Source organism: Schistocerca americana, chromosome 9 (genome assembly GCF_021461395.2).
Source record: "Schistocerca americana isolate TAMUIC-IGC-003095 chromosome 9, iqSchAmer2.1, whole genome shotgun sequence".
Taxonomy (NCBI): domain Eukaryota; kingdom Metazoa; phylum Arthropoda; class Insecta; order Orthoptera; family Acrididae; genus Schistocerca; species Schistocerca americana.
Window position 1 is genome coordinate 170,864,479 of NC_060127.1, and position 14,913 is coordinate 170,879,391.

At 45.5% G+C, this 14,913-nt stretch overlaps 1 protein-coding gene across 1 annotated transcript in view; it reads left to right on the plus strand.

The window, feature by feature from the left end:
• The window catches only part of LOC124550925, a 236,299-nt gene that overhangs the window by 200,366 nt on the left and 21,020 nt on the right, over positions 1-14,913 (plus strand). The window contains exons 4-5 of the mRNA XM_047125721.1: positions 5,396-5,627; positions 11,705-11,857. Of these exons, the coding sequence (XP_046981677.1) occupies positions 5,396-5,627; positions 11,705-11,857 (385 nt within the window). The remainder of the gene's footprint in view (positions 1-5,395; positions 5,628-11,704; positions 11,858-14,913) is intronic.

Genomic DNA, 14,913 nt, shown 5'->3' on the forward strand with positions numbered 1-14,913 from the left:
TTCTGATCAACTTTCCAATCAAATATCTTTTTTATGAATGTTTTCCTGAGCTATACCAGCTACTTCAAGGACGCAGCGATCCATTTAACTGGTACAGTTTTGGCCTTTCTTGTGTTTTCGTAGAATTCAAGAATTTTTTTGTCAGCCTAGTGGATGCCTTTTAATGTGCCCATAAAATCTGAGCCTTCGTTTTCTCATGTCACCACGTATGTCTGTGTATTCTTCTATTTACTTATTCCTTCTCGGCCTATAAGTTTCTCCATCAGTAATTTTGGGGCCTAATATTTTTCTAATAATCGTTCATTCTTTATTTTTAATTTCTTCAGTATCCTTCTTTCTACTTAAAATTAAAGTTTCTGCTCCTTAAAGACATTGAGGTTTGATTACAGTGCTGTAATGTCTAAGTCAACTGAATCTAGAAAATGATTTTTTATTATAAATATTTTGTGTTAATCTGAATGTAGCTGCCATTTTTTGACAGCAAACTTCTTTTGCAGCTTTGTCGAGATCGTTTTCTTGCATTATTTCCACAAATATTTAAACTGAGAAACCCTTTTCATTTTTCCATATTTCGTGTTCAAAATCTTTGGTGCTTGTTTGTTGCATGTCGTATATTCCGTTTTTTCGAATGATATTTTTAGTCTTACTTTTTCCGCAACTTCTTTAATAATTTCTATTTGTTTCTGAGCAGTGGTAATATCCCTTGTTAAAATTTCCAGATCATCTGCAAAGGCGAGGCAATCTACTCCAATTTTACCTCTACCTGTCTTAATTGATGGAGCTATATTTTGACTCGACTTTTCTTCTTGTCATTCTGTAATTGCCTTTTCCAAAACACAGGTAAACAGTAATGTTGAGAGCCCATTTGCCTGTCTAACACCAATCTTTTTATCAAATGGCTCAGAAATTTCTCCCATGAATTTAACTTTAGATGTAATGTCGGTTAACGTTTTCTTAATCAGTGTTAGAGTTTTATTATCTAGCCTTTTTTCCATACGAATTCGGAAGAGAGACTCACAATCAAGTGAGTCGTAGGCTGTAGGCATATATCACTAAGTACATTACTTATTAAGTAGGAACAACTTGTCTTAGTTCCGTTTGAAATACCACCAGTTCCACATAAAAAAATTTTCTTTGAATTTTTATAGTGTTGTATTAATTTCAGCCAAGCATATTGGTGCTCCTTCTAGTTACTTAAAGTATTGTGGAATGGCATTTTTAATCATTCTCTTTCTTCTTCAGGTAAACCGTTAAATCCTATATTTGTTGTTGCAGTTTGAAACTGATTATTAAAAGCACTTGCAACTTGTGAATTATCAGTCACGACATTGTAATTTATATTAATTATTGTGGAATCTTGTACACTGACTGGCTGTCCTGTCTCCTGTTTGACAATGTTCCATATCATTTTAATCTTATTATCTGCGACATTTATGTACATCAGGACATGCCCACATCTGGATATTTTAATGACTGTTCTTAAACTACTACAGTGTTTCTTGTTGTATGAAAGTAATGTTAGCTCTTGACTTCCTCTGGCTTTTACATAAATTTCCCACTTCTTCTTACCACAGTTTTTAATTCCCTTAGTTACCCATGGCTTACTAATTGTTTAATAGATTTTTTGGATAAACTGTAGGAAATCAGCTTTTAAATACTGACACAAATTTATTATGCTATAAACTGAATTTGACATTACGTATCTTTCCACATATACCTCATTCCACGCCCCCCGTCTTAGGTTACTCTTAACGCATCCTGTTAATATCTTACTGCTTTGTACAAACCTGCCTCTGGGTTGTAAAGTGCCACACTGTTTATTTTCATTAATTGTGCGTCATGATCCGATAGTCCATTGGCAGTTCTAAATATACATTTACATCTACATGGATACTCTGCAAATCACGCTTAAGTGCCTGGCAGAGGGTTCATCGAACCACTTTCACAATTTTCTATTATTCCAATCTCGTATAGCGCGGGGGAAGAATGAACACCTGTATCTTTCCGTACGAGCTCTGATTTCTCTTATTTTATCTTGGTGATCGTTCCTCCCTATGTAAGTCGGTGTCAACAAAATATTTTCGCATTCGGAGGAAAAAGTTGGTGATTGGAATTTCTTGAGAAGATTCTGTCGCAACGAAAAACATCTTTCTTTTAATGATGTCCATCCCAAATCCTGTATCATTTCTGTGACGCCCTCTCCCATATTCCGCGATAATACAAAACGTGGTGCCTTTCTTTGAACTTTTTCGATGTACTCAGTCAGTGCTATCTGGTAAGGATCCCACACCGCGCAACATTATTCTAAAAGAGGACGGACAAGCGTACTGTAAGCAGTCTCCTTAGTACGTCTGTTACATTTTCTAAGTGTCCTGCCAATAAAACGCAGTCTTTGGTTAGCCTTCCCCACAACATTTTCTGTGTGTTCCTTCCAATTTAAATTGTTCGTAATTGTAATACCTAGGTGTTTAGTTGAATTTACGGCTTTCAGATTAGACTGATTTATCGTGTAACCGAAGTTTAAGGCGTTCCTTTTAGCACTCATGTGGATTACCTCACACTTTTCATTATTTAAGGAAAACTGCCACTTTTCGCACCATTCCGATATTTCTCCTAAATCGTTTTGCAGTTTGTTTTGATCTTCTGATGACTTTATTAGTCGATAAACGACAGCGTCATCTGCAAACAACCGAAGACGGCTGCTCAGATTGTCTCCGAAATCGTTTATATAGATAAGGAACAGCAAATGGCATATAACACTACCTTGGGGAACGCCAGAAATCACCTCTGTTTTATTCGATGACTTTCCGTCAGTTACTACGAACTGTGACCTCTCTGACAGGAAATCACAGATCCAGAACGTTCTTCATACCAACCGCAAACAAGTGTGGCGTGGTGACATGGTGCAATGTCGTCCATAACGAATGGCTGCATATGCTGTCCAAATAGTCGAACATAACTATCTACAGTCAATTATCGGTTCATCTGGACCACAGGACCCATTTCAGTGCCATGTAAACACAGCCCACGACGAGCTTGCACAGTGCCTTCTGGATAGCTTGGGTTCGTGGCTTCGTGGGATCTGCACCAAACTCGAAGCCCACCATCAGCTCTTTCCAACTGAAATCGGGACTCAGCTGACTAGGCCACCGTTTTCCAGTCCTCTAGGGTCCAACCGACATGGCTACGAGACGTGGAGAGCCGCTGCAGTCGATGTCGTGATGTTATCAAAGCCACTCGTGTCGGTCGTCTGCTGCCGTAGCCCATTAACGCCAGATTTCGCCGCACTGCAATAACGGGTACGTTCGTCATGCACCCCACACTGATTTCCGCACTTATTTCACGCAGCGTTGCTTGTCTGTTAGTACTGACAAACTCTACCTAAGGACCTTCTCTCTCGGTCCTTAGGTGAAGGCGGTCGGCCGCTGGGTTTTCAGTGGTGAGAGGTAATGCCCGAACTGTGCTATTCTCGGCACACTCTTCATACTGTGGATCTAGGAATTCTCTAACTATTTTGAAATGGAATGTCCCACGCATCTAGCTTCAACTACTCTTCCACATTCAAGTCCGTTAATACCCGTGGGAAAACTTTTCATATGAATCACCGGAGTACAAATGACAGCTCCGGCAATGTACTGCAATTTTAAACCTCACGTACACAATACTGCCGCCATCTTTATACACTACTGGCCACTAAAATTTCTACACCAAGAAGAAATGCAGATGATAACAGGTGTTCAATGGACAAATATATTACACTAGAACTGATACGTGATTATATTTTCACGCAATTTGGGGGCATGGATCCTGAGAAATCAGTACCCAGAACAACTGCCTCTGGCGGTAACAACGGCCTTGATAAGCCTGGGCATTGAGTCAAACAGTGCTTGGATGACTTGTACAGGTACAGCTGCCCATGCAGCTTCAACACGATACCACACTTCATCATGTATAGTGACTGGAGTATTGTGACGAGCCAGTTTCTCGGCCACCATTGATCAGACGTCTGCAATTGGTGAGAGATCTGGAGAGTGTGCTGGTCAGGGCAGCAGTCGAACATTTTCTGTATCCAGAAAGGTCTGTACAGGACCTGCAACATGCTTTCGTGCTTTATCCTACTGAAATGTAGGCTTTCGCAGGGATCGAATGAAGGGTAGGGCCACGGGTCGTAACACATCTGAAATGTAGCGTCCACTGTTCAAAGTGTCGTCAGTGCGAACAAGAGGTGACCGAGACGTGTAACCAATGGCACCCCATACGACCACGCAGGGCAATACGCCAGTATGGCGATGACGAATACACGCTTCAAATGTGCGTTCACCGCGATGTCGCCAACCACGGATGCGACCATCATGATGCTCTAAACAGAACCTGGATTCATCCGAAAATGACGTTTTTCCATTCGTGCACCCAGGTTCGTCGTTGAGTACGCCATCGCAGGCGCTCCTGTCTGTGATGCAGCGTCAAGGGTAACCGCAGCAATGGTCTCCGAGCTGATAATCCATGCTGCTGCAAACGTCGTCGAACTGTTCGTGCAGAAGGTTGTTGTCTTGCAAACGTTGACTCAGGGATCGAGACGTGGCTGCACTATCCGTTACAGCCATGTAGGTAAGATGCCTGTCATCTCGACTGTTAGTGATACGAGGCCGTTGGGATCGAGCACGGCGTTCCATATTACCCTCCCGAACCCACCGATTCCATATTCTGCTAACAGTCATTGGATCTCGACCAACACGAGCAGCAATGTCACGATACGATAAACAGCCATCGCGATAAGCTACAATGCGACCTTTATCAAAGTCGGAAACGTGTTGGTACGCATTTCTCCTTCTTACACGACGCATCACAACAACGTTTCACTAGGCAACGCGGGTCAACTGCTTCAAATGGTTCAAATGGCTCTGAGCACTATGGGACTCAACTGCTGAGGTCATTAGTCCCCTAGAACTTAGAACTAGTTAAACCTAACTAACCTAAGGACATCACAAACATCCATGCCCAAGGCAGGATTCGAACCTGCGACCGTAGCGGTCTTGCGGTTCCAGACTGCAGCGCCTTTAACCGCACGGCCACTTCGGCCGGCGGGGGTCAACTGCTGTTTGTGTATGAGAAATCGGTTGGAAACGTTCCTCATGTCAGCACGTTGTGGGTGTCGCCAACCTTGTGTGAATGCTCTGAAAAGGTAATCATTTGCATATCAGAGCATCTCCTTCCTGCCGGTTAAATTTCGCGTCTGCAGCACGTCATCTTCGTGATGTAGCAATTTTAATGGCCAGTGGTGTATGTCCATGTTGTTCTTCCACGACTCTTGTCAGCCCAGTGTACTTTCACATATAAACTTACATGTGATCTGAACTTGAAACGAGACAGGCAGCTCACGGCGAGTGTGTGGCAGGTGCTGGACCACGTGACTCCCATCTTCCTGCGGGACGAGCCCCTGTCGCACAGCTTCCCGCCGTGCGCCACTGGCAGGAGGGAGCGCGACTTCCGGCAGTACGCCATGGAGCAGCTGCGCTCCGGACTCTCCGTGATGGCCACAGACGGACCCGGGGGGCCCGTGGTGGGCTCCTGCCTCAACCGGCCCTTATCCAAGCAGTACCTCGCGGCCGCCTGCGGTCAGCAGCCCGGTGAGTCATCCAAACAGCGCCATACTCCGAGGCGTGGCCTGCGCAATTCAGTAGATGTCATACACAATGAAGAGCCAAAGAAACTGATACACCTGCCTCAGCCGGCCGGTGTGGCCGAGCGGTTCTAGACGCTACAGTCTGGAACCGCGCGACCGCTACGGTCGCAGATTCGAATCCTGCCTCGGGCATGGATGTGTGTGATGTCGTTAGGTTAGTTAGATTTAAGTAGTTCTAAGTTCTAGGGGACTGATGACCTCACAAGTTAAGTCCCATAGTGCTCAGAGCCATTTGAACCTTGAAGACCTGCCTAATATCTTGTAGTGCCCCCGCTATGACGCAGAGCTGCCGCAACACGACCTGTCATGGACTTAACTAATGTCAGCAGCAGTGTTGGAGGAAACTGAGACAACGAATCCCGCACGGCTATCTATAAACCTGTGACGGGGTGGAGATCTGCCCTGAACAGAAAGTTGCAAGGCATCCCAGATATGCTCATAATATTTGTGTCTGGGGAGTGTGGTGGCCATCGGAAGTGTATGAACTCGAAAGAGTGTTTCTGGAGCCAGTCCATAGTAATTCTGGACTTGTGGGGTGTCGCATCGTCCTGTTGGAATTATCAAGTCCGTCGGAATGCACAATGGACATGAATGAATGCAGGTGAACAGACAGGATGCTCACGTACGTGTCACCTGTGAGAGTCGTATCTAGACGTATCAGGGGTCCCATATCACTCCAAATGCACACGCTCCGCACCATTACAGAGCCTCCAACAGCGTGAACACTCCCCTGCTTTCATGCAGGGTCCATGGATTCATGAGGTTGTCTCCACACGCTTTCATGTCTATCCGCATCGCTACAATTTGAAACGAGACTCGTCTGACTAGGCAACGTGTTTCAAGTTACCAACAGTCCACTGTTGGTGTTGATGGCCCCGGGTGAGGTGTAAAGCTCTGTGTCGTGCAGTTATCAAGTTTACAATAGTGAGTCTTCGGCTCCAAAAGCCCGTATCAGTTATACGAGGTGCATACAAGTTCTAAGGCCTCCGATTTTTTTTCTAATTAACTACTCACCCGAAATCGATATGAAACTGGCGTTACTTCTCGACGTAATCGCCCTGCAGACGTACACATTTTTCACAACGCTGACGCCATGATTCCATGGCAGCGGCGAAGGCTTCTTTAGGAGTCTGTTTTGACCACTGGAAAATCGCTGAGGCAATAGCAGCAAGGCTCGTGAATGTGTGGCCGCGGAGAGTGTCTTTCATTGTTGGAAAAAGCCAAAAGTCACTAGGAGCCAGGTCAGGTGAGTAGGGAGCATGAGGAATCACTTCAAAGTTGTTATCACGAAGAAACTGTTGCGTAACGTTAGCTCGATGTGCGGGTGCGTTGTCTTGGTGAAACAGCACACGCGCAGCCCTTCCCGGACGTTTTTGTTGCAGTGCAGGAAGGAATTTGTTCTTCAAAACATTTTCGTAGGATGCACCTGTTACCGTAGTGCCCTTTGGAACGCAATGGGTAAGGATTACGCCCTCGCTGTCCCAGAACATGGACACCATCATTTTTTCAGCACTGGTGGTTACCCGGAATTTTTTTGGTGGCGGTGAATCTGTGTGCTTCCATTGAGCTGACTGGTGCTTTGTTTCTGGATTGAAAAATGGCATCCACGTCTCATCCATTGGCACAACAGACGAAAAGAAATTCCCATTCGTGGTGTCGTTTCGCGTCAACATTGCTTGGCAACATGCCACACGGGCAGCCATGTGGTCGTCCGTCAGCGTTCGTGGCACCCGCTTGGATGACACTTTTCGCATTTTCAGGTCGTCATGCAGGATTGTGTGCACGGAACCCACAGAAATGCCAACTCTGGAGGCGATCTGTTCAACAGTCATTCGGCGATCCCCCAAAACAATTCTCTGCACTTTCTCGATCATGTCGTCAGACCGGCTTGTGCGAGCCCGAGGTTGTTTCGGTTTGTTGTCACACAATGTTCTGCCTTCATTAAACTGTCGCACCCACGAACGCACTTTCGACACATCCATAACTCCATCACCACATGTCTCCTTCAACTGTCGATGAATTTCAATTGGTTTCACACCACGCAAATTCAGAAAACGAATGATTGCACGCTGTTCAAGTAAGGAAAACGTCGCCATTTTAGGTATTTAAAACAGTTCTCATTCTCGTCGCTGGCGGTAAAATTCCATCTGCCGTACGGTGCTGCCATCTGTGGGACGTATTGACAATGAACGCGGCCTCATTTTAAAACAATGCGCATGTTTCTATCTCTTTCCAGTCCGGAGAAAAAAAAATCGGAGACCTTAGAACTTGAATGCACCTCGTATTTCGTTGAATGGTTCGCACGCTGACGCTTGTTGATGGCCCAGCACTGAAATCTGCAACAATTTGTGGAAGAGTTGCACTTCTGTCACTTCTGTCGTCAGTCGTGTGTGTGTGTGTGTGTGTGTGTGTGTGTGTGTGTGTGTGAAATGTTCAAATGTGTGTGAAATCTTATGGGACTTAACTGCTAAGGTCATCAGTCCCTAAGCTTACACAGTACTTAACCTAAATTATCCTAAGGACAAACACACACACACCCATGCCCGAGAGAGGACTCGAACCTCCGCCGGGACCCGCCACACAGTCCATGACTGCAGCGCCTGAGACCGGTCAGCTAATCCCGTCTTCAGTCGTTTTTGGTCCCGTTGTTGAAAGATCTTTTTCCGGGCATAGGGATGTCAGAGAGTTAATGTCTTACCAGATTTCTGATACTCACGGTACACTCGTGAAATGGTCGTACGGGAAAATCTCCACTTCATTGCTACCTCGATGCTGTGTCCATCGCTCGTGTGCCGACTATAACACCACGTTGAAACTCACTTGAATCTTGATCACCTGCCATTGCAGCAGCGGGAACCGATCTAACAACTGTGCCACACACTTGTTGTCTTAGATAGGCGTTGCCGACCACAGTGCCATACTCTGCCTGTTTACGTAACTCTGTATTTGAGTACGCATGGCTATACCAGTTCCTTTGGGGCTTCAGTGTATATGTACAGAGAAACGGATGATTATACTTTCAGAAAACTTGAATAATTTATTCAATAGAAAAACTGAGCAAGTCGGTAAGGCAGTGGTGCACATCTTTCCTTTATGCAAGCAGCTATTCGGCTTGGCATTGTTTGATAGAGTTGTTGGATGTCCTCCTTAGGCATGACGTGGCACATTCTGTCCATTTGGCTCATTATTTCGTCAAAATCCGGTGGTGGTTGCAGGGGCCTGCCCACAATGCTCCAAATGTTCTCAGTTGTGGAGAGATCCGAAGACCTTCCTGGCCAAGTAAGCCTTTGGCAAGCGCCAAGACAAGCAATAGGAACGCTCGCAGTGTGTGGGCGGTCATTATTTTGCTGAAATGTAAGCTGAAAAAAGTGCCGTGACTTTCCAAACAAATTTAAATTCCTTAAACATACTGAAGCTTTCTTTAAAGCACATCTTAAAATATCAAGGTTATACGAATGTAGAACTCTTTTTCGCTGCTCGCAATAATTGTTCTACCAAAACCAGTCAGAATTTACAGCCAAGCTAGAATCTTTCGAAGGCGTGCCTCAAAACAACTTCATTCTCATCGCGCTGAGTGGCACTTAAAAAAAAATTGCGCTACTAGAATAAGTGAGCCAGCAAATGAACACTTTAAAACAGTACACCAACCAAATCACATAACGAAGCACGGGGTGGTTGTTCTGAAATCAGCGGTTAAAGGCGCTACAGTCTGGAACCGTACGACCACTACGGTCGCAGGATCGAATCCTGCCTCGGCCATGGATGTGTGTGATGTCCTTAGGTTAGTTAAGTTTAAGTAGTTCTAAGTTCTAGGGGACTTATTACCACAGCAGTTGAGTCCCATAGTGCTCAGAGCCATTTGAACCATTTGTTCTGAAATCTCAGAACGTATATAAAATGTCTAAATATTTTATTGCAGTGTTGTTTCATCGCAAATTTTCAGTTAAGTGTCTCTTATGCGAGAGCATAATATACATTGAGGATTCTGAATCCTCTCTTCTGTCATTCCTATTCATTTTTAAAGGTTTGTAGCGGTAGATCTCTAGGCTATCTCTTTCTGTACAAACAACGCCACTGGACCTGTCAGCATCGTACACACCACGAACAAACAGCGAGAGTTTGACAGCGCTGGCACTACGATTCTGCCGAACTGAAGGGGAGATGAGCCGGCAGAACAGTGCCACAGCATAATTCAAGTTGAAATGGCTCTGAGCACTATGGGACTTAACTTCAGAGGTCATCAGTCCCCCAGACTTAGAACTACTTAAACCTAACTAACCTAAGGACATCACACACATCCATGCCCGAGGCAGCATTCGAACCTACGATCGTAGCGGTCTCGCGGTTCCAGACTGTAGCGCCTAGAACCGCTCGGCCACTTCGACCGGCTGTTGTTTGTGTCACGAGCTCCCGCCAACAACGGCTATTGTGTTACACGTATAAATTGTGTTACACGAATACATTATTGTTATATACTAGAGGTAATTTATATGGCAAAACAACGTTTGCCGGGTCAGCTATAACATATACAGGGCTATTACAAATGATTGAAGCGATTTCATAAATTCACTGTAGCTCCATTCATTGACATATGGTCACGACACACTATAGATACGTAGAAAAACTCACAAAGTTTTGTTCGGCTGAAGCCGCACTTCAGGTTTCTGCCGCCAGAGCGCTCGAGAGCGCAGTGAGACAAAATGTCGACAGGAGCCGAGAAAGCGTATGTCGTGCTTGAAATGCCCTCACATCAGTCAGTCAGTGCAACGACACTTCAGGACGAAGTTCAACAAAGATCCACCAACTGCTAACTCCATTCGGCGATGGTATGCGCAGTTTAAAGCTTCTGGATGCCTCTGTAAGGGGAAATCAACGGGTCGGCCTGCAGTGAGCGAAGAAACGGTTGAACGCGTGCGGGCAAGTTTCACGCGTAGCCCGCGGAAGTCGACGAATAAAGCAAGCAGGGAGCTAAACATACCACAGCCGACGGTTTGGAAAATCTTGCGGAAAAGGCTAAAGCAGAAGCCTTACCGTTTACAATTGCTACCAGCCCTGACACCCGATGACAAAGTCAAACGCTTTGAATTTTCGGCGCGGTTGCAACAGCTCATGGAAGAGGATGCGTTCAGTGCGAAACTTGTTTTCAGTGATGAAGCAACATTTTTTCTTAATGGTGAACAGACACAACGTGCGAATCTGGGCGGTAGAGAATCCTCACGCATTCGTGCAGCAAATTCGCAGTTCACCAAAAGTTAACGTGTTTTGTGCAATCTCACGGTTTAAAGTTTACGGCCCCTTTTTCTTCTGCGAAAAAAAACGGTACAGGACACGTGTATCTGGACATGCTGGAAAATTGGCTCATTCCACAACTGGAGACCGACAGCGCCGACTTCATCTTTCAACAGGATGGTGCTCCACCGCACTTCCATCATGATGTTCGGCATTTCTTAAACAGGAGATTGGAAAACCGATGGATCGGTCGTGGTGGAGATCATGATCAGCAATTCATGTCATGGCCTCCACGCTCTCCCGACTTAACCCCATGCGATTTTTTTCTGTGGGGTTATGTGAAAGATTCAGTGTTTAAACCTCCTCTACCAAGAAACGTGCCAGAACTGCGAGCTCGCATCAACGATGCTTTCGAACTCATTGATGGGGACACGCTGCGCCGAGTGTGGGAGGAACTTGATTATCGGCTTGATGTCTGCCGAATCACTAAAGGGGCACATATCGAACATTTGTGAATGCCTAAAAAAACTTTTTGAGTTTTTGTATGTGTGTGCAAAGCATTGTGAAAATATCTCAAATAATAAAGTTATTGTAGAGCTGTGAAATCGCTTCAATCATTTGTAATAACCCTGTAAAAATTTTCAGAGGCGGAACGAAGTTCGCCGGCTATAGCTAGTTAGTCATAAAATTGCAATTTTATAATTTGAATAAATTTCTGCTGATGTGAACGCCATTCAGTCTTCTACTAGCAATGGAGAAAATTACTTTTTAGCACAGAAACGCTTTCCGCAGAGGCCGATGACCTTCCGGAGGATCCGCTGGTGCCGAATGTGGTCCGCTTGTTGACCACGGTCCACCGCCAGCTGGACCTGTTCTCCGCCTTCGGAGTGGACGAGATCTTCGAACTGGGGCTGGCGTCCGTGGAGCCCACACACGTCGGAAGAGGTGGGTGCTAATTAGGGACGTACGATAACCAAACATCGTAGATGGTAGTTTAGAATTCATCGTCCATGTCAAAGCATCGATGACCGGTAAAAATCGACGCCAAAAAATCTACATTTTTTACATCGATTTTTAATGAATTTATAGAATGGTGTAAAAAAACAACACACAAATATATCTAACCCTATAATTATTAATCAATAAATACAGCAATAATTCTTCTTCTTCACTTCACAGAAGTCAGCTCTTCCGCAGTTTTCCTGTAACCCTCTTTCCTACAGAGTTACAGTCTATTACATGTCTATTTTTTCTGCCACCATTCTTCCAGTATGCTTCTTCCATTTTGTATCCAGTATTCTATTCTTCCATTCATGCACAATGTATTTGATTCCATCCTTCTTTCAGAATTTTTGATTGTCTCTCAGAGCATATCCTTTTTCTTATAAAAGACTTTCATTTCAACTGACTGTATCCTTCTTTAGTCTTTCTCGGTTATTGTCCACGTCTTACTTGTGTATGTGAGCATAGGTATTCCTATTACTTTGTATCTTTTCTGATACATAGTACGACATACAATTTGAAACTTGCTGAAATTACTGGACATTTAATTGTCATATTCGTAACTTATATCCCATCCTAATAGTTGAAAGTGAAATATCTATTAAACTGATCTTCCATTTAGCATTACTTTAATGCATGGTGGGTATTTTCGTTTAAAAGCCGTAACTTTGGTTCTTTTTTTTTATTTGCGGATTGACCACATAGGATCACGCTACAGTTTCATTTCTTCTTTGTCTGAAGTCTTCTCTTTCTCCAGTGGCCCTTCATATAGTCGCTGTGCTGTTGCTTCTGTTCATCCGTCCAGGCTCTTCCAGTCTTCTCAGTTCTTTAGACTTGAAATCCTTCCAAATTTTGAACCATGGTCCGAAATGTAACATTTGAACTTCCTGGTTGTTGAACCTTTCCAGTTCTTTACGAGCTTCCTTAATCCATGTCGTTGTTGTCTTCTTTTTCCGCAGGTATTCAAATATACTTTTGGTTTGTCTGGTTTTGTCCATTCCGTCGTAGAAATGATAATCTCCTGTTTTTCACGGTCTCCGAGATTTTCTCCACCTTGCTGTAGATTTCATTGTTACTCTGAACTTTCCAGTCTGTTTCAACTTGGCCTGGACCCATGATTTTCCGTAATACTTTTCTTTATAATATCTCCAGCCTTCCCAACTCGTAATCCATTGAGAGGCATTCGCTGTCATACAGGCAGTCTGTTTTTACCACAGCACTGAAGTGCTTTATTTTGGCATTGCAAGAGATGAACTTTTTGTTGTAAATGTTTTTAATTAAACCGTGAGCTCTGAGATCTGGTCCCCCACAGCAGCTTTCTCCAGTCCGTTACCTTCTATGGATTCACTGAGGTTTCGTGCATTTTTTTACCTTCTCAATTTTTCCATTTTCTGTTTGAAGGAATTGTGGTCCATGTTTGTCACTTGTCATGAATTTTGTCTTCTCTTTCGAGAATCTAACTCGTGTCTTGCCAGCGATCCTTTCTAGTAGGTTGATCTGTATGGCCGCTTCTTCTAACTTCTCTGAAAGTACTGCGAAATCATCAGCGAAAGCCAAGCAGTTGATTTTGATTCCTCCCGATTATCTTTGTCGACAGACTGGGTTAATCCCTTGATTTTCAAGTTCAGAATTCAAAATTCTCAGTCTTCTCCAGCACACAGTTAAATACACTCCTTGAAATGGAAAAAAGAACACATTGACACCGGTGTGTCAGACCCACCATACTTGCTCCGGACACTGCGAGAGGGCTGTACAAACAATGATCACACGCGCGGCACAGCGGACACACCAGGAACCACGGTGTTGGCCGTCGAATGGCGCTAGCTGCGCAGCAATTGTGCACCGCCACCGTCAGTGTCAGCCAGTTTGCCGTGGCATACGGAGCTCCATCGCAGTCTTTAACACTGGTAGCATGCCGCGACAGCGTGGACGTGAACCGTATGTGCAGTTGACGGACTTTGAGCGAGGGCGTATAGTGGGCATGCGGGAGGCCGGGTGGACGTACCGCCGAATTGCTCAACACGTGGGGCGTAAGGTCTCCACAGTACATCGATGTTGTCGCCAGTGGTCGGCGGAAGGTGCACGTGCCCGTCGACCTGGGACCGGACAGCAGCGACGCACGGATGCACTCCAAGACCGTAGGATCCTACGCAGTGCCGTAGGGGACCGCACCGCCACTTCCCAGCAAATTAGGAACACTGTTGCTCCTGGGGTATCGGCGAGGACCATTCGCAACCGTCTCCATGAAGCTGGGCTACGGTCCCGCACACCGTTAGGCCGTCTTCCGCTCACGCCCCAACATCGTGCAGCCCGCCTCCAGTGGTGTCGCGACAGGCGTGAATGGAGGGACGAATGAAGACGTGTCGTCTTCAGCGATGAGAGTCGCTTCTGCCTTGGTGCCAATGATGGTCGTATGCGTGTTTGGCGCCGTGCAGGTGAGCGCCACAATCAGGACTGCATACGACCGAGGCACACAGGGCCAACACCCGGCCATGGTGTGGGGAGCGATCTCCTACACTGGCCGTACACCACTGGTGATCGTCGAGAGGACACTGAATAGTGCACGGTACATCCAAACCGTCATCGAACCCATCGTTCTACCATTCCTAGACCGGCAAGGGAACTTGCTGTTCCAACAGGACAATGCACGTCCGCATGTATCCCGTGCCACCCAACGTGCTCTAGAAGGTGTAAGTCAACTACCCTGGCCAGCAAGATCTCCGGATCTGTCCCCCATTGAGCATGTTTGGGACTGGATGAAGCGTCGTCTCACGCGGTCTGCACATCCAGCACGAACGCTGGTCCAACTGAGGCGCCAGGTGGAAATGGCATGGCAAGCCGTTCCACAGGACTACATCCAGCATCTCTACGATCGTCTCCATGGGAGAATAGCAGCCTGCATTGCTGCGAAAGGTGGATATACACTGTACTAGTGCCGACGTGGTCATGCTCTGTTGCCTGTGTCTATGTGCCTGTGGTTCTGTCAGTGTGATCATGTG